Raw genomic sequence first — 25415 nt, 5'->3', positions numbered from 1 at the left:
AGGCCAGGCTTTGTTTTAAGCATTTTACATGTGTTCAGTTAGATAATCCTCATACAATCCCATAAGGTATTTACACTATTATGCCCATTTTACAGATGAGAAACTTGAGGATGACGGATACATATAGGATCTTACTTGGTCACCTGGCCAGTGAGTGATGAGCTGGGATTCGAAGCCAAGTCAGCCTGGCTCCTGCCCCAAGGTTCGTTTCCACTGCTCTATGTGAGATATGCACTTAGCTATAAGGCCGGGGTGGGGAGTGAGGAGAGAAGATAGGAGGAGACAATCTGAAAATTAGAACAAGAAAACACATATGCTAATGTAGCTAAGGGAGATCAGCTAATGTAGCTAAGGGAGGTGACAGTCTTTCCCATAATCCTTGGTGCTCTTCCCAGGGCTGACCCAGGTGGGAGGATGTGTGGGTACATGAGGGCTGGCCAGCGAGCCTTTCTGCTATCCTGTGGTAACCATCAGCCCCGGCTCCCCACTCACAGCTGTCAGGGCTTTCAAGAATAACCACCTTTCTTTAAAATGTTATCATCTTCAAGCTCGGAAAGGTAACTTCTGGAAATCCATTCTGAGAGAATAACCAGAGAGATACGTGTATTCAAATGTATATAAAAGGATGGTAACTGTAGTGTAAAAAGTGTGACCAAAATGAAAATGTGCACAGAAGCAAAACGGTGAAAGAGTGTGGTACATGATGGAATATTATGCAGCAAAAAATCACCTGATGCAAGAATAATTAAAGGCATGTGGAGATACATACAACGCGATAGGGACGAAAATGCCAGATAAAGTGTTCAGGTAGTATGATGAGCCCTTTATTTATAGAAAGGAGCTGGGCATGGCAGCTCATACCTGTAATCCCAGCACTTTGGGAGGCTGAGGTGACAGAATCGCTTCAGGCCAGGAGTTTGAGACCACCCTGAGTAACATAGTGAGAACCTATCTCTAGCTGGGCATGGTGGTGCATGCCTGTAGTTCTAACTATACCGGAGGCTGAGGCAGGATCGCTTGAGCCCAGGAGTTGCAGGTTGCAGTGAGCTATGATTGCCACGCCACTACACACAAGTTTAGAAGACAAAGTAAGACCCTGTCTCTAAAAATAAAAAAATAAAAAATTTAAAAATAAAAATAAAGGAAAAACCTATATATAGACACAGAAACAAAGACAGACATACATACACAGAGAAAGAATGTCAAAGGGTATTGATGGTATTTCTGGTCATGGTTTTGCTCTTTATTCTTTTCCCATTTTCTTAACTCTCTATGTTGAACATGTGCGAGAACAGATATTTCCTTCATAATCCGAAACAATGCTGTATGCCACAACAACTTCTGGAATGACCCCCAAAGCCCTAGCTGTTATCTTTCTACTTCCTACTGACTAGGTTCAAGAAAGAGGTACTTCTGGCAGCCCCAATCAGTTCTGTGGTACTTCTTTGACTTTAAGCTTAATCCAGGGAAAACCAAAAATCTTGAATTAAGGAAGCAAATGCTTTGCCTTTCAGATTAGATTAAAAGAACTAAATATATTAACCATAGCTGCTGATTTAAGGACCATGGTAAGGAGGCAGAGTAGGATGAGCCTACCCTGAAGAGGGGTACAGTAGCTCACTGCGACTGTGCTTAAAATAACAGCAGGAAGGTGTAAGGCACTGGAGAGGGGTTGAAAGAAGGAACATAGTTTAAAAATAAACAAGAAGGTAGTGTGAGACAGTGGTTAGGACTGTCTGAACTCTGGAATCGGAAAAGAGTCATCCTAAGCTCGGTGCCACCACTTCCTAGACATTTAACCTTGGGTGAGTTACTTGGTCATCTGACAAACCGTTACTAAGTAACTACCAGGTTTCATGTAGTAGTCCAGATGCTGGAGATAACAGTACTAAAGCAAGGATCCAAAAGGCCCTGTCCTCACAGAATTTACATTATCATAGAAAGAACAGGTCATCTATTAGAGAAACAAGTAAAACAGAGTTCCTCAGATGGTCTTAGGTGCAATGTAAAAAAAAATGTGTGGAAGTTTCAGTTGCTTTGTCTGCAAAAATGAGATAATAAAATCGCTATTTAATCGAGTTCTGTGAGGATTCCTGAGATCACATATAGAGGGTTGAGCATGGTTCCCAGTTCCATAAGTATTATTCACGACCATTATTTTGAGAGGAAAATGGCGAAATGGATTCTTGTTGCCTGAGTGACAATGCAGGGAAATTTTAAGAAATGTCTGCAACCATTCCGAAGTTGCAGAGGCAATGTGATGGGGAAAAGTTAAACTGGTAGCACTGTAGTAGGGTCTTGAGTTTCCTAATGGCTAAACAAAAAGCAAATCTCTCTTTACTTTGGGGTTTATCCAACCCTACAAGAAGTCAGAGGAATCCCCAATCATTTCTATCACTTAATAAAGGTAATACCTGCTCTTCTGCTGCCTCCACTCCAGGATGGAATTTAACAAGGCACAAGGTCTGGGTTTCACCTGTTCCCATGCTGCTCCATCATTATTTCCTCTGTCGTGTTTCTCTAAGGGTGTCTAGACATCAAACTGTGTTCTTGGAGAGCCCCAGAGGAAGGGCTGTCTGTTGCTCCTCTAAATCTACACATTTTGGACCATCTGGGAGTCAAAAGATTAGTTAATGTACCGGAGTGGAGCCAGGCTACAGACCTGATGCAGAGTCTCACCCAGCCTCTAAGGACAAACCCCAGAAAGCAAGGTACCTCTGATCCTTGCCCCAACCACTAGGCCAGGGGCCAATGATTCTCCAGGGAAAGGTGGAAAAAAAAATGATACCCTGGCTGAGCAGGAGAAAAAACTTTCCAGAAGTCATGTTTTATAAGTCTTGGATTCCTGCCCCCTGGAGGGGGAGAAATCATCAGAGTCTAGGAAAGGGCACAAAGAGAGATGTGTGTATATTTGTACGTACGTGAGCCAGCAATGCATGTGCGAGAATGTTTTAAGTGACTAAATGCAGGATTGAAATCAGATGAATTATCCTGGGGTTTCAAAAACCAGTAGCTTTCTGTTGGCGGACCTCAGAGGGGCTAAGTGATTTGTCTGCTTTTGACACCGAAGAGCATGGCTGGTTAGCACATTTCTCACTCTCTGAAGACCAGGTTTGGCAGAGCTCTGTAAACTCGGGAGTCAGAAAGCTTAGGGTATTCTCTGAAGCCCTGCGCATACTCCAGGTAAGTCCTTTCTCTGCTGGGGCTGGGGTGGCAGCAAGATAGCAAAACGCACACCAAATGCTAAATTCAGAGAAATCATTTGGGAAGGCTGGCTCTCAAGCACTACAACCTGCAAACGTAGACTATCATGAGATGGAGCACAGTGTTCAACAAAGACCAGACAAGAAGACCCCTGGGGAAGTTTCTAAAAAGTTCAAAGAACACACTGGAAGCAGAAAAAAAAGGAGAAAAGCCATGAGGGTGTGCAGTAGACTCTTTGTCCCAAAACCTCAATGCCCTGGGAGGGGCTGAGGGAAGCTGCCCTGAGACAGAGCTCCTTTAAATGCTCTGTATACGCTCCCTCCCTTTCAGGAATACTGGTCAAGCCCCAGACACTCCACACGTTTCCACCCCTGTACTGTCTGTGCCATCCCCACCCCTTAAAATATGCTTCACTGATCCAGGGCTCTCCTCAATCACCCATCAGAAGTCTGAGAACTCCAAGTGCCCTCTGCGTGCTGCATTCCATGGTCCTAGTCATTTCCATCTTGAGTGTTATTCAGGCTGGGTTGTCTTATTTCCCTACATGTACTATAAGTTCTTGGAGGTGAGGAACCATGCTTTTCTGTATTCCTCTCCAGCACAGAACACAATACCTTACCATATCAAGAACTCAGAAGTGGCTTTTTTAGAAACAGAGTTTATGCCTGTTAAGTCACTGGGCAGAGTTCGTTTTTCACGTTAGATAAATGAAGCATACTGAACATTCTGACTATTTTTCTTTCTCTTGTGCTCCTAGTAACAGCACACACAGTTCTCTCAGAAACTGTAAAGTAAGTAAGTCAGCTCTTTTTGGTAGGCCTTAGGAATCCAAGAACAATGGGACAGCTTCCTTCTGGGGAAGGAAGCTCCTTCTTCAATTATACCTTGCTTGCCCTCGCTCTCCACCACTCATTCATCAGCAAGTCCTTCCAGCCCTACTCCCAAACAATGTTAATACAATAATTACTGTTGAGGCTTGACAATAAGAAGGGAGACTTTCACTGGCTAGAAGCTAAAAGAAATCCTTCAAAGAAGGGAAACCTTCAGGACAGGAGAGCCCATGTGAAAAGCTAAAGCCAAGCCCGGAAGCCACGTTGGAGGCATGTCAGAGACTCTGCCACAGAAGATGAACTGGCAGTAAGAACTCACAACCATCCAACTCAGGAAAGCCTGCACCATGAAAAGAAACAGCAAACTCCACCAATAGAAAAGCCAAAGCCCAAAGAAGAGGTGAAAAGAGCAACCAGAAAGAAGCGTGAGGATTTAATAACCTCAAAGACATGAAGCACCGTATCTACAAAATGGGACTATGGACGTTTCAAGGGTGTTTTCATAAATGAAGTAAACAGAAAAGGTGGGGGACATCGTGGTAGGGGAATCTATCAGATTTGCAACCAAATCTATTCTCATATAAGAGGAGAAGCTCTGTTTCACAGATACAGAGGCAAGTGTGTGCAGAGACTTCATCAAGAGCAGCTGGGGGCGAAGTAGGTGACTAGGTTGGCAGAAGGGGTGGGCAACTTATACTGAAATAAACCCAGGATTCCTGGACACCATTTTCACGGTGCAGTGCATGCTCATGACCCTCAGGAAGCTACCCTGAGTCTCTTATCCCAAAATGACATTATTAGAAATAGGTAGACTGATACATTGCTATTCTTTCAAGCCTGGCTGTAACGTTTCTTCCCATTTCTTATAGAGCTTTCTCAAGCTTCCTAGAAACAATCAATGCTTTGGCAACAACTAGGTACTCGCAGTGTCTCTCCTCAGGGAACTTTATACCAGCCTGATTTGGAGAAGAGTCATCTTCCAAACAGAGGAATGTGCTATTCACATGGGAATGTATCAGTTGAAACCATAACATATATTTGTAATTTACAGCTTGCCAAGTGTGACCCCATGCATCATCTCATCTGAAACCCCACATTAACTGTGTTAAGTAGGTAAGGTTTATTATCCCACTTTATAAAAGAAGAAGCTAAATCTTTGAGAGGTTGTGCCTATGGTGACTAACAGAAATGGAAGGAGAACTTGGGTCCTCCTGCTTAAGGGTTAGTTCTCTATTTCGCTCTAATGATGCTTAGCTCTAAGGCAGAAATAGCCTGAATAACATTTTTTCTTAAATGTGCGGAATCCCATAGGGGAATTATTGAAGGATCACTCTTAACTCCTCTTTCAGTCATTGTGCCTAGTAGTCCTTCATATTATAGTCAACTTTTTACTCAATTCACGGTCTCTTATGAGCATGTCCTAGATTAGACTTTGAAAAACAATAAATTGCCCAGTATCCGTACATAAATGCTTCTGTTCATTGTTCTTCTCTCTCCTAGAAACATTACAGTCCCTTGATCAAAAAAACAAAAGCCACAGCTGAAGGTGACGCTGTATATTTGGGGTGGGATGGGGAATTGGTGGCAGGTAGACATAGCCAAGAGAGACTTACTTACACGGTAGACACAGAGATAGGCCTGTGTTTTTCTGCTTCCACTGCTCTCAGCAGGGCTTGTCTCTGTGATGTACAGTTCACTTAGTAGTGTCTGGTGCAGAAGAAGCCTGTCCCCACCTCCTGCCCACCACTGCAGAACATGGTTGCATCACTACCCAGCCTGCTCTCTCAGGCTACCATCCGGTCTTCACATCAGGCTCGCATGGCTCACTCCAAGCATTATGTTCCTAAACTACCCATAGGTCACTCAGCAGTCTGGAGAATCCCAAGTCCGAAGCTCTGACTGAAGCACGCACTCAGCAATGGGTACTAGACATCCGGCTCCAGCATGCCTGACAGAATACATGGTAATATCTTTTGCAAAAGTTGTAAATGAGAAACCCAGGGATTACAATGATTCCATATGGTCCACTTTACAATTTGGGAATATATGGTTGGAAACTTAACTTTTTCAGGTCTTGTTTTTTTAGCTTCCTTCTCTGAACCTCTACTTCACGTCTGTCCTGGAAGCCATGGCTTTCTAACAGAGAAGTGGCAAGGAAGAGAACTACTATTTTCTCAATACAAAGGCCTGTTGGTTAAAACATGTCCTCAGGTTGGGCATCCTGGAAGGACCAGCCCAAGATTGCTGAATCCTGCAGAACAGAGAGAGGAGATAGGTGCTTTCCTTCCCATTGAGCCATCAGTGCCAGAAATCAGCAGCCTGGAGCTAACCCTAGAGGAAGGTATCTGGCTGATATGCAAATGATCAGGGAGAATCAGTGTAGGAAATCTGATCATTCAGAGATTACAAACCACTTTGCATCATGAATGCATTATGTAAACTGTGTACTCAAGCCTGGTATAATGTCTGCCTCTGTGACTTGTTGGGGGAACTAAGGAGATGACACATGCAAGCCTGGCATAATAAATCTGCTTCTGAGTTGTCGGGGAAGTACAATGACATGTATCAAGAGGTATCTGCACATTGTTACTGCCCTATGGTTGCTGGTCTTTCCCCCCGCTGTTCCCTGTCATTCATCCATAATGCCACCGTCAACAGATGAGAGATGGTAAGCATTTCAGAATCTGCTAAGAACCTGTCCTGTCCTACTAGCCTCCAATTTCTGAGGCAAATGCTGGATTTGCAAGGGATAGGAGGGCTCAGCCCAAATTAGTTGAACATCCTTAGTAGAGCTTCCTTAACTAAGTGAGTTTTCATCAGCACACTGAGGTGGTGATGGGGCAGTTATCATGGCAAAGCTGCTTAAAGGCAGGAAGGAGAGCAGAGTAGGTTAGTAGTGTCAGCTAGTGCTTTTCAACATGGCTGTACACCGCAATCACCTCGTGAGCTTCTGTCTCAACTCCAGACATTCAAATTTAATTGGCCTGAATGACATCCTGAGCAACTACCACTGTCAGCCAAAGTTAAAGGGGCCCAAAAGGCAAGGTGAGATTGGAATAGTCAGGATATGGGAGAGCAGAGACACTAGAGGGCCCCTTTGGCTCCCTTTGGCTTTACCAAGGAACATTCCCACCTCCCAAGCAACTGGATGGCACGCCGGGTGTTAGTCTGAGTCTCTGCCACACACATTTTCCTTATACATGCTAAATGATGTGACCTCCCAAGAAATTCTCTAGATATCTATTACTGACCAAAAAAAAAAAAAAAAGTTTGATAGCACTTGGTAATTTTCAGGAGCCTTTTAACTTTAAACACACCACACACATACTCTCCTCTCTCTCTCTCTCTCTCTCTCTCTCTCTCTCTCTCTCTCTCTCTCTTTAATCCACAGGAATCATCTATGGGTGGATCAGATGTTTAGAAATCTGAGACCGCTTCATAGGCTCAAGAAACTTTACCATCTGTCCTATTCCATGATGAGCCTATGAAAAGGTCTTCCACGCAAGCAGCCCTCTCTGGCGGAAGTCATTGCCATAGTTTCAAATGTTCTGGGATGTGGTTTCAAAAGCCATCTTTTTTTGATCCTGAATGAAATCAAATTAGGATGGAAATGCACAGAAGGAAAAAGTTTCAGAGGTCCTCCGCACTGCCAACTACCCTAAAGTATCAGATACTGTAATCCTTGTGTCCTCACCCAGAGCCACTCTAATGAATGCATTGCTCCCTGGCCTGCCAGGCTGAGATAATCGCCTCTGGAACTAGTACTGGTCAAAGTAACCAGAGATCAAATCAGCCTTGCTGGGTTCCCTTTGCATCTCAACCATTTGTTTGCTCATTCATTAATTCTTCCATCAATCCAACCATCAACCATTTGTTTCTTCACTGAACAACTCTTTATTAAGTACCACATTGCAGCCAGAGGGATCTTTTTTAAAACAAAAGCTCCTCAATGTTTTTTTTCTTGTAAATCTGTAATAAAAAAAATAAAATAAAAACAACACTAAAGATATGGAAAAAAAAAAAGAAAACAAACAAACAAACAAACAAACAAAACAAAACAAAAGCTCAGTTGTGCCCTCAGTGTCTTCCATAGTTCCCACGGCCCTGGGACAAAAAAGTAAGCTCCTGGTTGTCCCCCGCCCACCGCTCCTCCATACAGTCCACATTAGCCTATGCTGCTCTCTGTTCATCCCCTCCCTGGCCTTCTTTCAGTTCTTGAAGCCCCTGCTTTCCCTCACCTTGCGGTCTCTTCCCATGGAACGTCCTCTACCTGTACCTTTACCCCATCTCCTCCCACTTTCACCGGTGATTACAAAATACATCACAGGTCACCAGGAAGTTTCCTAGTTATTTCCCGGGGTTGTTTGGCTCCATGTCTATTGCTGGGGACTCCTGCTTTCTTTCCACATGGGTTGGCTTGGGGAGAATCTCCCTTTTATCTCTGTCCCAGCCCCTGCTCATGTTCTCTCTCTGTGGTTAATAGTCACAGACATCAGCATACCACAGGAAAACACATGATCGACAATTGGCATCTTTCTCTAGTTCCCCAACGTATTTTTTTTTCTCTTTGTCCAAAAGCTGACCTTCTCTAATGGCTCTATCCTTGACTGTGCCTCTGTCGAACAGTCCCCCAGAGAACTAAGGAGACTTGCTGTAGACAGACAGTAACTTTATACAGCTGCCCCAAAAGGAGATGTAGACGCAGAACCTGGGAATGGGAAGATGTATTCTTGATTCAGACAAGAGCCAAAAAGTAAAAGGGAAATGTCAGGATTACAGTGATGAGATGAGTTCTCTCAACCTGTAACCCAATCCAAATTCAACTTGATTTCCTAGACTTGCTATAGACCACAGTTTAAAATATCTTTATTTCTTGTGCTCTCTTTCTCTCCCCTCTCCCTCTTTTTTTTTTTCTCTCTCTCTCTCTGTCATGCACACACACACATCAAAAGACAAGAATATGCAGTAAACACACTGGAGATTTCCTTGGTGGTGGTTTAAATGCTAAGAAAGACAGAGAAAAAGAGACAAGGAGTGAATGAGTTACAGAAAACAATATTTCCCCCATCTTAATTAATCCACAGTCATCAAAAAGTCTCAAATCTCAAAGAAAGCCTCCATAAAAACAATCGCAAAATGAATTCCGGTGTGAAGGAATCTTAGATTTGAGCTATGAACAATGCTAGAATACTAATGCAATTTCTTTTGGGGGAGCTATCTTAGACTCAAAGCACCATGCACATATATTTTTGGAAGGTAAGCCCAGGAAAGCTCTGGAGAGGAGTAGCATGCAGAGGATGCATGGAACATTTCCTCACTTTGTATTTTAACGGCACCCAAAATTCCTCTGGGGAAATCCTCCCTCTCCTGCTGTGTGCGGCATCATCACAGGGTCCTGACTCCAGGTACCCTTCCCTCACAGGATCCAATTGACTCTACTGTTCTTGACAAGTGGGAAACCAGGAAACCATTTCTCACTGCGTGCAAGAGTGGCACACTCCCAGGGTCAGAGATAGGAGGGCCCTTACATGACAAGAAGACCAACAGCCTCACTTTGAGGATACAGAACCCAAGGCCTTGGGTCCCAGGGCAGGACTGACAGAAGCTGGACTAGACCTCAGGCCCTCCAGGTTCCTGAGTTTCTGGTTCACAGCCTGTCTCACAGCATCGTCCAGCTCTTCAAAGCCTCTTCCCAAACACTGGGGTTGCTAAAACGAGACCCACATTTGTCTTTCCCAAATCCCCCAGCTCACAAGGGCTCCTCCTTCCTCCAAACTCCCCAAACCTCTGTCGTCCCTACCACCCCGATGCCTCTTACCAAATATCTACTGTCACATTCTGCGGTCTGCTTCTCTGCAAATCTACCCCATATTCCCAAGTAGACTGCAAGGCGGTTAAAGGTAAGACTTCGCTTTGTATCTCTTGGTATTCCACACGGCACCTAGCACAGCGGCCAGCAAGACTCAGTGGCAGCAGAGTGGGCCCTTAATGATAATACTTTGCAAACAGAGACTAAAACCATCTGACAGATGTGTTGTTTTCTAAAGGATTCCTTCTAAATTCCAAAATAAATTACTAAATAGGACGCCACGTCTGTTTCTCCTGGTGTCTGGATGAGAAAAAAATGAATGCCTCCTTGAGCAGGAGGGACTCCGAGGACAGAAGTGGACAGTAGATGGCAGTCTGTTGCTGCGTCAGAAGTGGTCACAGAGACAATACACGCTGTGTCATCAGGCAGGAGGTAGAAGCACAGCTTAGGGGACTGAGGTGGACTCACTCCCACCATGCCACGAGCAGGGATACTTCTGAGAAGTATACCCATAAGCACACACACCTTCACCTCCCCCCAGCTCCAACACCCATACAACATGCATGTTTCCCCGACTTTCCCCACAAGAACCAAGGGCTCACATTACAATGGTCTCTGAGCATCCATCACCTAGCCACTGGAATTCCGGGACAAGAAAACCACTGTCATGTGGAAGTGGTGACCATTCCTGGACCCTCCAGCTTGCTCCTGAACCAACAGGAGTCTCTATCATGGCTCGTACTAAAAAACAACACCTGAAGTGGGAACCCTGCATTCCATCTTCCTTGCTTCCCTTGTTCTCCCTGGGGCACTATGACTGTACCTGTCTGTCTCCTTCATCAGTTTTCAGACCCCGAGGCCACCATCACCACATTCACCTCTGTATCTTCTCCAACATCTAGCACATGGCCACGAACAGGATGCTTAATGGGTAATCTTTACACATGTGTTCTGAGTTGTTTTCCAAGTGTCTAAGGGGGGATTACTCTACTGCATATGGAATGACATCCAATTCCCCGTGATCAAGAGCCCCAATTTGCAGAGGAACTGTGCAGGTTAAGACATGAGGAAGAAGGGTCTCTAAAAGGGAGTAGTAACAGCCTTTTCTGGCCAGCAAGCACTGAGCATTCATGACTTTAGCCTTGGGACAGGCCAAAAGGGAGATAAAGGTAACACAGTTTTGAAGCCCTGGCAAGGTACATGCCTCTCTGAGACCAGTTTCTGGCACTGCCACATCGCTACTGCAAACCCTGAGCTCACGATGACCAGTCATGCTGTGTCACAAGTGGTCACAGAGACAATTCATTCACTCAACACATTCCTGTGGCTGTCACTATTCAAAGTGTTGGGGGCCACAAAAATGAAAACAACAGATCCCTTTCTCTGCGAAGTTCATATTCTAGGAATGCAAGTTAAACACAGGCTGCTGAGTGGTATAACATCGGGAGGTTGGGAAGGGAGCCCCAGGCTCTCTGGGGAAATGCAGGGAGGCTTCCCAACTTAAGCAAATACGTGAAGGATGATTTTAATATCATTGGTGATGATGGAGGGGTGAGCATTTGAAACACAATGTGTACAGAATATATCCTCTGATGCTATCTCCAATTCAAAAAATAGACGTATCACTTGTACAGAACATTTCCCTCTATATTTAGGCTTTTTGAGGTATCCCCTCCTCCATCCATGCATTTGTCCGGATTTTTCCACTAGCCCCCAATTCCCACAATTTAATTAATGATGAGTCAAGAAAGACCTTAGAGATAATCAAAGCTGGTAGCTCTTAACAGATGAGAACGTGAGACCTAGCGTGGTTCAGGACCATCCCAAAATTGTAGTCAGTCTCTGGTGGAGTTAGAGGTGGAGTCTGATCTCTCTGCTCATAGTTTGAGATCTCTCTGATTTAGCTTATTGAGTTCGGCTGCCCACAGACAATTTTAATCCCACATAAACCTCTCCCGTACTCCCAACTTCCAATCCAAGATCCGCCACTAATCTGGCAAGCTTGCTTCTTCAGTGCTTCGTAAACATGCACTCATCCATATGTTCAATGACTTATCTGGCATCACATAACTTAATTTCCTCCTCCACCCCTCCACATCTCTCCACATAAGTCCTCCAGCCCATCAGGGATACCTGAAAACCCCAGGCATGGGCCACAGTGTGAGGCCGAGGTAGCAGCAGAATCATGGAAGATGTGATCTACCACACTGGTCGGGTCCTTGTAACCCTCTAGTGAGTCCAACTCCTCCCTTTTCCAGGAAAAGAAAGGAGGCCCATGGAGGGAAAGTGATTTGCTTAAAGTCACACAGCTAGTCTGGGCTCTCTGCAGGAGGAATGTGGCAAGCTATCTAAGGTAGCTAGGTGGGCGTTAGAAGGACTGGGCTTCTTCCTCACCATGGGACACACCTTTTAGGAAAGCAGGTGATTTCTAGAGCTGTGTCTTCCTCTTGAACCCAGTGGAAGTACCTTATGAACTATGAGGAACACGTCCTCTAGACATGAGTTGGAGCTAATCTCAGGCTGAGAACTTGAAACAAACTCCCTAAGGGATCATTTGGAGCCAAAGGAGGATATATTTAAATGCTGCGGTCTTAGATCCAGAAACAGAAGGAAAGGGGAAGTAAATTGCAAGAACCTGGCTATCAGTTTTGTTTGTTTGTTTGTTTGTTTTCTGATATGTAGTTTCACTCTTATTGCCCAGGCTGGAGTGCAATGGTGCAATCTTGGCTCACCACAACCTGTCCCTCCCAGGTTCAAGTGATTCTCCTGCCTCAGCCTCCCGAGTAGCTGGGATTACAGGCATGTGCCATCACGCCCAGCTAATTTTTTAGTTTCAGCAGAGATGGGGTTTCTCCATGTTGCTCAGGCTGGTCTCGAACTCCCAACCTCAGGTGATCTGCCTGCCTCAGCTTCCCAAAGTGCTGGGATTACAGGCATGAGCCACCAAGGCTTGCCGGCTATCAGTTTTCAAAACGCTATATACTCCATGTAAAGGAAAAAGTTGTCACCCTACACATGAAAAGTTATTTCAGGCAAAGTAAACACATGATTTGTGAGTACCTACGGTCTAATAGGCATTTGGTTAGTGGTCAACATTTATTTGTACATGCAAACACCTGTAAGGAACAGAACAAAGTCACCTCTCATTAACTGTCTTGACGATGCATATGTGGTAGTGATGGTGGGGAAATCTCTTCCACCATCACTGGGAGAGGAGGAAGAAGGAATGAGCCTTTAGTCACAACCCTCAAAGAGGGCAACATTGACCCCAAGAACCTGTTTGGCTTCTCTACTTCTGGTACTGCCACAGAGTGGCGTGCAATGGCAAATCCTTGGCTGGAGGGCTCTACAGTGGCTCTGCTCTGTAACAAACACAGCCTGGGGGCCTCAGTCTTTAGCCGCAACCCCTGCCCTGCAACTTCCCAGCATGAAGTCTATCTTAACTTTGGCCCCAGTCTAAATGGTGTGAGTTCCCTAGCCTATCAAAGAAAGCCATCTTCCAAATTCTAAGAGACCTCATGCTCTTCATTCATATTATTTTTCACTTTGATTCTGTGCAATTCCAGGACTCAAGAATACTAGGACCTACCACCTCTCATGGGTGTGCGGATCAAAACCAGATGTCCAGATCCAATTTTATAGAGTTTACAAGGAGGCAACTGGGGCTTAAATCAATACCCGTGTTCTGTAAGGGCAGATTCCATTGTCAACAGCACAAGAAGTAAAGGGGGAGGGCCAATGGAAGCTGAGACAAATCTGACACATGCTTGCCAGCAGGTGGCTGAAAAACCTAACCATTTGTCTTGCACATGAAAAGGAAGCTTCCAGGGGTGGGGAGCAGGTTACCCTATGGGGTGACCAACTTTGCAGAAGGTGATGGACTCAGCTTCCATCTGGACGACATCACAGAACATAGAAAACAGAATCTGACTGGCAAGTGATGGGCTTGGGATGCCATGGGCTTCAGGCTGGAAAGCCAAGAACATCAGCACACCCCTTAACCTCACGTAACCTCAGTACCCCCATCTATAAATGAGATTATTTTGAATATTGAGATAATGCCATGTAATATATGTAATAATGCCTGGCATCCAGTAAGTACTCAAATATTAACTGTCATCATCATCATCCATCATCTTAAAGATGGATGCTTGTCTTAGTCAGAGACATTGCCACTGAAACACATTCATGTGGAAGCTGAATGATTAGCACCAGGCCTATCAGAAAGCCAAACCCCACCCCTTTCAGCTCTGCACACCCTGTATAGGCTAAGCCAACGTCTAGAGCATTCTTGGCCAAAGTGAAACACTCTGTCAAATTCTTTGCATGCCTTTCTGCCTTTGACTCAGCCATTACCCAAAGATAAAAACAGGAGCTCATTAAGGGTGTGCCAGGGTGTACTACAAGTGAGGCAATTAGCACTGATTAGGTAGGAGGATGTGGCTACTGTGGAATTCTAAGGTGGCAGAGCTGGAATGGGACTGTGAGATCTTCTAATTCAAGCCCTTCATTTACAGCTGGCAAAATCACGTCCTAGAGAGAATATCCAGGGTCACACAACAGCAGCTAATTAGTGACAGAGCCCAGTCACTGAACCTGGTCCCACACCTCCAAGTCAGCCAGCTACCTGCTGCCGCATGCTACTGAAAGTCACCCTGGCCTGGACTCTTGAGATTATTGGCTACTGTTTTCTCCAACAGCTCTGGCCTTGAATGTTCCAGAAACTTAAATCTTCCGAAAATCCCTAACTGAACAAACCCACAAAAAAAAAAAAAAAAAAAAAAAAAAAAAATAGGCTCAGTGAATTTCTTCTCTGGAGACATTACTAAAAAAAAGTGAGCAATCACAACAGACCACACCAAATTTCGCACCAAAATCTGTTCTGCTTCAATGAAACCTCGGTCAGTCAGAGGTTTGTCCTGTGAGGATGCCCAGAGCCACAGGAAGCCCTTAGTTGCTCCCAATTAATCCTGTTTGAGAAGGGCCATGGTACAGATGAGGACACGAAAAGCAAATGCATCCTGACTATGTGGAGGGGTGTGTGCAACCTCTAGCCTCTCAGTATTTTTAGGTAAAATAAAAGACCGAGTTATGGAAAACTATTAGCAACAACAAAAAATACTTTAAGGCTCTGGGGCCATCTACATGTGTACTCACAGGTTCTAAAATGAATCTTCTGAAAGACTGTTTTGGACCAGCTTCGATCTTGTTAGAAATCCATCCAGGCAAGAATGAAGCGATGTCTACACTGGCCTCATACTTCAGAGTTCAACATCCCCATATAAGAATGCTCTGAAAGAAGGCGTCCCCAACTTTTTCTCAAGCTGGCCCACCTGTAAGAAGCAACCCAATGACAATCCAATCTGAGCCAAGCATCCAGATACCTGCCATCCATAGCATAAGATCTACAAATGCCCCCTGCCTACCCAGGGCAGCTCCTGTGCTCACGTGTCCCACAGCACACACGTACTCACATCCCATAGTCTCCTCTCACTCCTGTCCATGCACAAAGTACATCCACAGACCTTATCAGCAGCACCACACAAGGCTTAGGCTTGTCTCCAGTAGGAGAGTTGGTCCTTTTCCAACAAACTCAATTTTAAATAAAACTAAATCTAAAACCCTAGCAATGGTCATTAGTTCAACATCCCCAACGTCAGAAACTGCCTGCCTCATTAAAGAGTAAAACAGCAGCTGGTGAGGCTTGGGGCAGGGCGATGGGCTTTAAAGATCTTCTTTGTCAACCCACCATCCCCTCTCTCACTTCCAGGCGATGCACAGATTTACATTCCCTCTAGTTGGGGTGGGAGTGCTGTAACTGCTCAGGAAATGGTCTGGAGAAGTTTGCTGCAGAAGCCGCCTGCTCCATCAGGCATCCTGAATGGAGGGGAAGAGGAGAGGCCTGAGCATCTGATACATCTGGGAGCGGAACTGCAGAGATGGGAAATGTTATGCAATTAAACTCTGCTGGCCTGTCCCGCCTGGGGAATGTGAGACCCATCAGCAGTGACCTCTTCCAATCAACTTAATTGGCCCAATCTCGCCAAGAAAAGCAACAGAATTGGTTTAGTGCCTCTTGGAAATAGCTTAGCTCCTGACTATTTATGGCCACTGAACTCAAGGATGGGAGCCTGACTCTGAGCCAGGAGTTGACGGCATGTGTTAACTTCTGGGAAGAATGGGAGGTTTCAGTGGGTTTCTGTGCCCCCCTGTGCCTCCATCTTCATCTCTGGGGAAAGTGGCTATACCCAACTTGCTGCACTGGCCACAAATAATTTCAAAGACCCAAAGCCCAGGCTTTCCTCTGACCAGGCAGGCTGGGCTTGCTCTTCTTTCATTCAAATGGTCCTATATGTTAAGGACAATTATTATTTTTGCTATTCTCCAAGTCACATTTGTTTTGGTGCTCCGGTCTGCATAGCTGAGGTTAAAAAATAAAGGTCTGTCTCTGATCATTGAAAACAATGATTCTTAGACTACTTTTCCTCTGAATAGCTCAAAGATCTTAAAGATTTCCATCCTCTATAATCTAGGCTTGGGTACCTCCAGCTTCTGGATGAGTAAACTGAGGCAGTTTTAAAAAGTTTTATTTACACAGTGAGTGAACAGTAGAGACGCTATGGACATAATGACTTAACTTCTGATTAAGTTGCCCTGTAAAGAGAAAAAAGGTCCAGATCCCATTTTCACAATGACCTACACACATGCTAGCACCTATATTTAATTAAATTTCATCTTTGTACAACTGTATACAACTGAACACACCAAGTTTTGATGGGGAAAAGAGGAGCTGACTTTCCTCCTCCCTGAGTCATTATATTGCCACTTTACTAAAAGAGAAACAGAGAGTTAAAGAGGTTAAAAATGTGACCCAAGTCACACTTTTCCCAAGTGGTAGAACTGAACTAGAATTAAGACATTCCCTATCCAAAGTCTTCCGCTTCAACACCCTGCCCTCAGAAATATCTGCCCCCGATCTTCTCACCAATAGTCAAGCACTATATCAACTCTCTCACACAGATGGGTTCTCCCCTCAAAAAGAAGGTAGACCCTTAAAATGGAACAGCTGTAACTTCATGAATTCAAAACTGTCATAAGACAAATAAAGTCCTCTCACACATATGCTCTCCGCTGGTCAGAACCTAATCAAATGGGGTTCCCGTCATGTTCCAGACAGGCAGACATTTATGCATCACAAAAGCACACCCTTCACTCTCTTCCTATCCAGTTGCCTCGCTAGTCATCTGAGGGTATGAACTGGACCAGCTACACCATTCTCTCATTCCCCAAAGTTGAGGGCCCTTCTTTTCCATACACCTTTTTTCACTGAAGATGCACATCCGAGTATCCAAGACCATTTTTATCCTTCCTCAGATACACAGAATTCCTGTGTGGCACGTAGTGGCACCCCCTTCACAAGAGCCGGAATGTCCACCCGTCCTATCCTCCTGGCTAGTTTTCTCCCAGTTACATGAGTCCAGGCCAAAGTGGGCATGCCCACACACGCACACACACACACTCAGGTTAGCTTTACACTCAGCCCAGAAAACATCGAAGATGGACAAACACTCTCAATCCATCTCTTCCCTGATCACGACTTTACCATTCTCCAGCTCCACATATCAAGTCTCATTCCAGCTATGAGGGAGGCCCTGCACACTCTCAAAAACTCAATCCTCAAAGGGATCTGGACCTACATTCTGACCTGAAGGGCAGCACCCTCAAATTCCAGCCCACACCCCCTACAAGAAACAGCAACAGCATCCAGCTCCCTTCCCAACACACAAAAGTCTACATCTTCCTTATCTTTATGCCCCCCCTTTTTGCAAAACCAGAGATATATTTCAAGTCAGCTTCCCTTTGGCCCCTAAGATCCATAAACATCTCTAGAAACTGAATTATAGACCTTGAAGAAACCTCAACAAGCATTGAGGTCTATTTCTGGCAAAATTGCAGTATTTAGCTGAGCCTGGAGAAGGAATTTTTCCAGGGCAGTGTGCCATGTCCCAGTACCCAGCAATGGGCTGAGCATCCAGTAGGCACTCCATTAGCTTTAATTGATTATCAATATGAACTGGTGATAGTGAATTCCCCCATTACATAAGAAACCCATTACAAAACATTATGCAACATGCATTCCTGACACTAGGCACGAATCGTGTATTCCTCCACTTACTTCAGTCTTATGCACACATCCCTTCTCATTCTCACCCAGTGTCAATGCACAAGGACTTTTCCCCTTAAATGTACATCCCTCATTCTAAGCCTCTTCCAATTCTCTCCTCTCTGGGGAGGAAGGAGAGGGGAGGTAAACACCAATCCCTACCCGGTGGGTGTCCTTCCATACAAACGCTTTGTCTTTCCATAAACAGGATTTGAGCTCACACTTTTCTACCCCCACATGTCCCAGTGCCATTCCAGCCAAATTTCCCAGTGCACCCTCATAAAGTTCACACCCTGTGCTCCTCAGATAATCTTTCCCCGCCCCCCACACACATCCCTTTGGTAATCCTCAGGAGCCCAACCTTCCACATGCATCCACCTTTCGCTCACACACACAGTCACCCGCCTACACCACACCCACTCCATGTGTTTGTGCAGGCATGCACAAGCCATCTGTCTTCAACAGGCTGCACCTCTCCTCCTGCTCTGACACCCTTCATAGGCACAGATTTCGCATTAGCTACACCTATGTTCCTGCAAGCTCTTGTCTCCCGCTAAGCGCACAGATGCCCATCCGACAGACTCCCCAGAAACACACACCTCCCAGGCATCAGAGAGGGATGAGACTCCAGCTCTTTTGCCACCTCCCCCTACAAGCACGCGTGCACACAAACACACACACACACACACACGCACACGCGCACCTTGGAAAAACATCCCCATCCCTCCCTGACCACTCAATGGTCACAGTCTCACTCCATAGGTAAGCAGATCCCATTGACACACAACCAAATCCTCTAAATCCGGTTACACTCCAGTCTCACCAACACAAAATCCCACACACTCCCTAGGGGAAACACCCCAGACTTCCTACCTTCCTTCAACACTGTTTACCGGACAGAGCCTGCTTTATTTTCCAACCCCGTTAACTCCCAACGTCATACCCAAGTCTGTGTTTGCCCCCAAATCAGAGGCGGTTGGATTTTATCTAAATTCTACCTCTCAGCTTTCTTTGTGCGACGTGTCAGGAAGGAATTGAGGGCAGGCGGGAGGCAGGCTGAGTATGCTGGAGAACTTCTGAGTGTTGTGGAAACAGGACCGCTGGAAAAGTCCCCTCTATGTTACAACTTTCTCCCATCCTGACGTTTAGGACAGAGCGCTTCCATGTTTTCCTCGCTCTCGCTGTTTTGCGGGGTAGGAGCGGGCATCACTTTATTAAAAAGCAGGTTCCCTCAGTACACTCCATACTCAGATGAGTTACAAACATCAGGCTCCAGGACAAACACCCACTCCTTCCAGGCTCCCCTCCCCTCTCAGCAGGCCCCCGCCCCCACCTCTTCACACACATAAACAAGTCCACAGGCGCACAGTCTCCCGAGCTCTCTAGCTCTGAGCCCGGCGCTCCCGGGAGCGGCCTCCTTTCGGACTCAGAACCTGCTGCCCGCCGCCAGAGGCCAACGCCAGACTATCTTTTCGGTGTTTCCCCCACCGGGAATCCCACCCGAGCCTCGATTCCAGAAAAAAGGATCCACAGCCCCCACACGGTTCGACGCAGGGGTCTCATTGCAGTGCATCGGAAGCGCAGACAGCGAATGAACGCACACAGCAGCCAAACTCCCGCAAAGAAGCAGCGCCTCCTGGACGCTCACCGACTTCAGCCGACAGCAACAAGCAGAATCCTACTCCCCCAGCCCATCCCCTCGGCCTTCGCGCCTCGTCTCCCTAACCTTCAACTCCCAAGCGTCCCAAATTTCATCAGGAGCATCCACCACCGAGTAAAGCTCTGGGGCAATGGGGCAGTTCGGTCCGTCGTGGGACATTTAAACTCCGACCTGGCTGGCTGCGCGGGTGCCCGGGTTTCCCAGCCTCCCACGCCACAGCTGAACGTCAGAGAACAGGCTCGAGGAAACCGCGAGGAGATCCCCAGAGATGGCTGGGCCCCGGTGGCCGCAGCTCCCTGTAGGGGTCCCAAAGGTGCGGGATGCCACGGAGCTCCAACATCTGCGCAAAGGCCCAAGGTGGGGTGGCCACCGGGTGGGCGCCGGCCAAGAGGAGCCCGCGGCGCGAGGTCTTTTCTGAAAGAAACCTTTCGGGGGACTCTGACGCAGGTATGCGGCATGGGGCGGTGAGTCCCAGCTCCCAAAACTGGAATGAATGCGACGTTCCGGGTCCTGAGCTGCGCGTCCCCTCCCCCAGCTCACGCTCCGGCCCCGGAGGTGCAGGGGCGAGCTGAGAATCAGGCGCAGTGGCCCGCAGGGTGCAGGGCGTGTGCAGGGGAGCTGCGGCCGCACCTCCCCGCCCGGGGTTCCTGTCTGCCGCCCACTTTTGTTATAGGATGCCCGGGGAGCTTTCTCCGAGAAGCTGACGGGTTGGTTGGGGTGGTGGATGGTTGAGTCTGTTGCGTCTCTTTCCTGCCTTTCTGCCGTCCCCCTTTCCCCTCGCCTCTCCCCACCCTTTCCAATCCAGGTCCCTTAAACCTGATCGCTTTCCCAGACTGAGGGAGGCTTCTAGGGGAGCGGAGGGACAAGAGGGGAGTAGAAGAGGTGGAGAAGTGTCCGAGTGTGTGTGCGTGCGCGCGTGTGTGTTTGCGTGTGTGTGTGTGCATGTGTGTGTGTGTCTGTGTGTGTAGGGGGTGGCTGCGGTTGTGCCTCGGCCTGGGCAGATACCAGCGCAAACTTTGGGGAAGGCACAAGCCCGGGAAAGTAAGTGAGCGCGGCGCGATGGGGGTGGGGCGGGGTGCGGAGTTGGGGCGCCCGCGCCGGTCCACTGGAAAATCGCTCCCCACATGGCCCCCCATCCCCAGACCTGTTCACCCAACGTCCCGCCGCACCCCTTACCGTGGCAAAAGTAACCATGGCATCCGTGTGACCGTTTCCAGGGACGTCGACATGAAGAGAGAGGTGGACGCGAGCTCGGTCATTCAGAGTCTCCCCCACCCCGCCGCAGCCACTACCCAGCAGGGGAAAACGGGGAGGCAGAAAGAAAGGAGAGAGAAGAAAGTAGTTGCGCCGGGCTGTGTCGCGGGGCGGTGCGCGGAGCTGTTCGGTAGGGAGACGAGCTTCAACTCTGAGTCCCGTGAACATAATCTGCGCGGTTATAACCAGCCAACCCGGCCAGATGGCTCCGCGCTCAGCGCCTTAACCCCTTCCGCGCCGCGCCGCCCGCCCCCGCCCGGCCCGCTCCGCGCCGCGCACGCCGGTGCCCCAGAGCCCCTCGGACCTCACTTCGGGACCCGTGGCGGGGAAGGGGTCATTTCTCCTAGTCCCTCTTGAAAAACAAAACAAAACAAAACAAAACAGCAACAGCCACAAAAACTTCCAGATCAGTAGTATTCTTCAGTAACCCCCACCCTTGAGTTCTTTTTTAGAGATCCAGGAAAAAAACGAAACATTAAATTTACCCTAACAGGTTACATGTTAGTGTCTTTAGCCTTTCTTAGTTGTTCTTTTTCTTGAAATTTTTCTTTTTGATCTTTTTTCCTTTACAAGGCGTTAGGACCTTTTCCTGCCCCTTTTCTCTGGCGGATCAGGTCTGAGGCGTAAACTCCTCCTCCAAACCTTAGACCCTTCCAGCTCTTGATCTCTCCCCACCCCCTACCAAGCCCACCCGCCACTCCTCCCCTCACCCCACAACACGAACACGCCCTAGGACAATCGCTCCCCGGCGACCTCGCCGCTCCCGGGGACCCGCGCCCAGGACGCTGTGTCGGCGGTCAAGGGAGGTCAAGGTAGAGGGTGTGGGGGCGGGTGGTCCGAGGGACTAGGGAGGGGCTGTGTGTGCGCGCGCTCTTGTTTGCGGGAGCTGGAGTGTGGAAGGGAGAAGGGGATGGATCACAGCCTCCCATTTCACCCAGCCTCCAGCTTCTAAACCCCTTCCTTCCAAACTAGGATGGGGCCCTGCAGTTAATCACTCGCCCAGCACCCACCAGTCTGCACCCAGGGACAGCGCGAGAAGCAGGAAAGGCGAGCAACAAACCTCTTCGTGGCGCCCAGAAAGTAATGACGCTCACTTCCCCACCGGTGGATTCATTGGAAGAAAGGATAGGGGGAGGGGGCAACATCTCTTATTTGGAGATAATTTTAGCTGCCCGTTAGACCCCACTTGCTCCGAGCCGTTCTCTCTAAATTTACCAAGTTAAGTCATCTTGCTTTCGCCCATTTGCCATCGAGAGAAGCGGGGGGGGGGGGGGGGGGGGTGAATAGCACTTAGGGATCAACGAGAAATCGAGACCCCTGGAGCGGAGTTTTGCCCTCTTGCCCCCTGCCCGATCCCTTGCTTGGTGGACCTTCTATCCAAGCTCCTCATCCCTTCCTCCCGGCCACTTCAGCCACTCCTCACATCATCTCCTGCCAGGACCTTTTGACTCACGCGCGAGTGGGGAGGGGAGCGAGTATCCCGTTTCCTCCCTTCCCTGTCGTTCGAGGTGTCTAACAAGCAAGCCACTCCATGTTTCGGTTAGGGCCCAGGTTCAAAAAATCCAAATACCTTGGAATTGTTTGAAATTTTGGTCAAACAGCAGAACTGCACCCACCGGTTCAGGACCAACCGGCCGCAAGGAGAAGCTGGGGGGTTTGATGGGGAGGTGGGAAGGGAGGAGGAGTCTGGGGGCTGCGTACTAGATAGATTGTACCTGCCTCATCATTATCCTGGCTGATGGGGGTTGCCACATCGAAAACGGCCGGAAGCGCCCGCTGAGGCCCAGGGGCGTCACCTCCTGCGGTTCCTCGCAAGGGTAGGGTCCTCCTTCAGTGTCTCCCCTCGTGCCAAAATGTCGACGTCTTCCTCAGGGCCAGAAGAGGCTGCCGACTCGTTCCCTCCACCCCGACACTCAGCACCATGAAGGTTTGGATTGGGCGTGCTCTGTCGGGTTCTGCTTTTCTCCCTCTCATCTGGCCCGCCTCCCTGCCCTCCCCCACTTCCCGCACTTGCCCCCCTCCTCCAGCTTCTCGCCCTGGTCAAAGGAGGGGATTCAGTCCCCAGTTTCAGATCCACTGGTGGAGTTCTTTTCTCAAGCTCCAGGTCCTCCGGGAACCTGAAGATTGCAAGGAAAGAGGTGGTTGGCTCCTGCTGCAGCAGGGAAGGGGTTAAATACTTGTGCGGACTGATCTGCAGGCAGCTCCCAGGTCCCTGGCAGTCTGGAGGGAGGAGGGGAAGGGGGGCAAACAAACTTGAAAAATCAGAAGAAACGAAGAAGAAGAAAAGGCAGCAAGCAGTGCCTTTAGGACTTGGATTTCTTCTGCAGATGACTTGCACTGGCTGGCCGCCTCACTTTGCCCAGACTTTCGGGGATCCCAGGAAGAGTTTGTATTGTTTCCAGCTCCAGGGGGTTTTGTCCTGAGCTGGTGGGTCCGTCTTTGCTTGCAATCAACAGGCCTTGTAATATGAGAGGTGACACCTTAATCTTGCCAAATATGTGCTGTGTCTTTGTGGGGAGAGGGGAGGAGGGACGGAAGGAAGGAGAGAGGAAGAGGGAGAGACCCCGACGGAGCAGAGGGTGAAAAATGCACTTTTCCTCAGACGATTGGTTTCCCAAAGGGAGAGCCTTAGCCCTTTTCTGGGCGTCTTTCACACAATCTCCCTTGAGCGCCGCCAACTGCCTTTTCCTTTACTGTTTTCCTTTAGACTTCAGACCTGAAGATGTCTTGCCTCCGAGGACTAGGGAGTGACACCACCCCCCAGGTCTCTGTAGTGGCTTCCAAGAGAGTGGCAAGGTGCTAAATGAACAGGGTGGGCAGAAAAAAAGAATTAGAAAGGTGTATTTTTGAAAAGATAGAATAAAAAGATTATTATATACAATGTAGGGCCATTTTTAAGCTGCAGAATATTGTGACTTCTAAGTAAATCCGTGTTTCTAAATAGAGATTTTTCTTTGCTATAGAAAGACCGTAGTAGTATGGATAGCAAAAGCAAAGATCAGGACTGGAAAGTTAGCTGGCTAGGCTGTGAGCTCGTGCCGCATAGACAGCCCTGGTTAAGGAAGCATCCAGGATGAGATCTTTTAGGATTCACTAGGCAATTGCCCCTCTCCAAGTTGACTTCGTGGCCATGACTTTGGCTGTCCATCTGTCGACTATATTTTTAGGTTGCTGAACTTTCTTTTCTCCCTGCTGTCTCTGAGCCTAAGTCCCTGACTCCTGAAAGTGATTTCTGAGAGCAGGAACCAGATCTTGTTTTTGAAAACCCCCTTTAAAACTCTTTCCTAAAGCAAATTTCCAGAGCATGCCTTCTGGTTACCCTTATCTTTTGCAATAGCACCACTCTGTGGTTGGAACACTGAACAGAAACAGGAACGTGGGATTGAATTTTGCCTTTACCTCATGAAAAACAGCGCTTCTGTCCTCTGTGTGAGCTCAGTGGACTGTGCGCTGTGGTGGGGGCTCGGCATGTGGTGAGGGAGGGGGCCCTGTGCAGTGGCAGTATGTGGTTAATTCATTGTGACATGTTGACCCAGGAAATGAGAGAATTGGACCGAATGGCCTCCTAGGACCCTGTCCGTGTCAAAGACAAGCTTGGATGTTCCCCGCCATGATCGGGTAGCTAGCCTTGAATGCTTGTCCTCTTCCATTGCTTTTCTTTCTCTCTCTTTTGATAAATGCCACATTTTTCACTGATCCTAAAGCATTTGCAAGTTGCATCTTCTGCTGCTGGAGGGCGCTGTGGGGAGGTCCTGCCCACCCCCATCCACCCAGACAGCTGCTAGAGCTGACTGGAGTCTGGAAGTCTCCGTTTTTCAAACAATAAAAGTGAATGCGAAAGGTGTTTGCTCAGGGACTGGAGCTTAAGGGTCAGGAAAGGCGTCTTCATGCTACCTTGGCGCCTCTGCACTTGAAAGATTTCTGGCTGCCCACCCATTACTATACATCTACTGGCAACAGCATTATTAACCAACAGCTACACAGGCTGTCAAGCCACGTAGCAATTCTTCTCAGATGCCTTGGAGTCATCTGTGAGACCTTATTCTTTTCTTTCAAATTGGATCCAGTTGTCCACAGAAACGGAGTGGCTTGTTTATATGTATTCAGCAAGCCCGGGTCTTCCCCCAAATTTCTGTCATCTTAAGAAAGCACAGCTTTGCTCCAAGGACCAGTACTCTAAACAGAACACAGACATCGGAGATCAACTCCTATCATCCTACATCCTCATTCCACATTTAATAACTAAGGAAACTCGGAATCACGTAAAAGAAAAACACAGTAACAGACCAGGACCTAGAATTCACTGCCAGAGTAGATTTTGGTGTCTGAGAAAAGCAGTTTCCCCTCTGCCTACTCCACCCGGTGTCCATGTGTTGTTGGACAGGTTTCTTAACTTCTCAGAACCATCTTGAGTTGGTGAAAACACCAATCTCATAGAACTAATATGAAGACCAAAGGAACTAATGAATTTAAAACACTCAGCACGGTGCCTGG

General features: G+C 47.6%; 1 protein-coding gene across 1 annotated transcript in view; it reads right to left on the bottom strand.

Moving 5' to 3' along the window:
• NTF3 (neurotrophin 3) overlaps positions 1-21104 on the bottom strand; it is a 63432-nt gene extending 42328 nt beyond the window's left edge. The window contains exon 1 of the mRNA XM_003942177.4: positions 20844-21104. Coding sequence (XP_003942226.4) covers positions 20844-21089 — 246 coding nt within the window. The 5' untranslated portion in view covers positions 21090-21104. The remainder of the gene's footprint in view (positions 1-20843) is intronic.
• Between the last annotated feature and the right edge of the window lie 4311 nt (positions 21105-25415).

This window comes from Saimiri boliviensis, chromosome 7 (genome assembly GCF_048565385.1).
Source record: "Saimiri boliviensis isolate mSaiBol1 chromosome 7, mSaiBol1.pri, whole genome shotgun sequence".
NCBI classification, from domain to species: Eukaryota; Metazoa; Chordata; class Mammalia; order Primates; family Cebidae; genus Saimiri; species Saimiri boliviensis.
The sequence above is the reverse complement of the archived record's forward strand: the minus strand, read 5'-3'. Positions and strand labels throughout refer to the sequence as shown.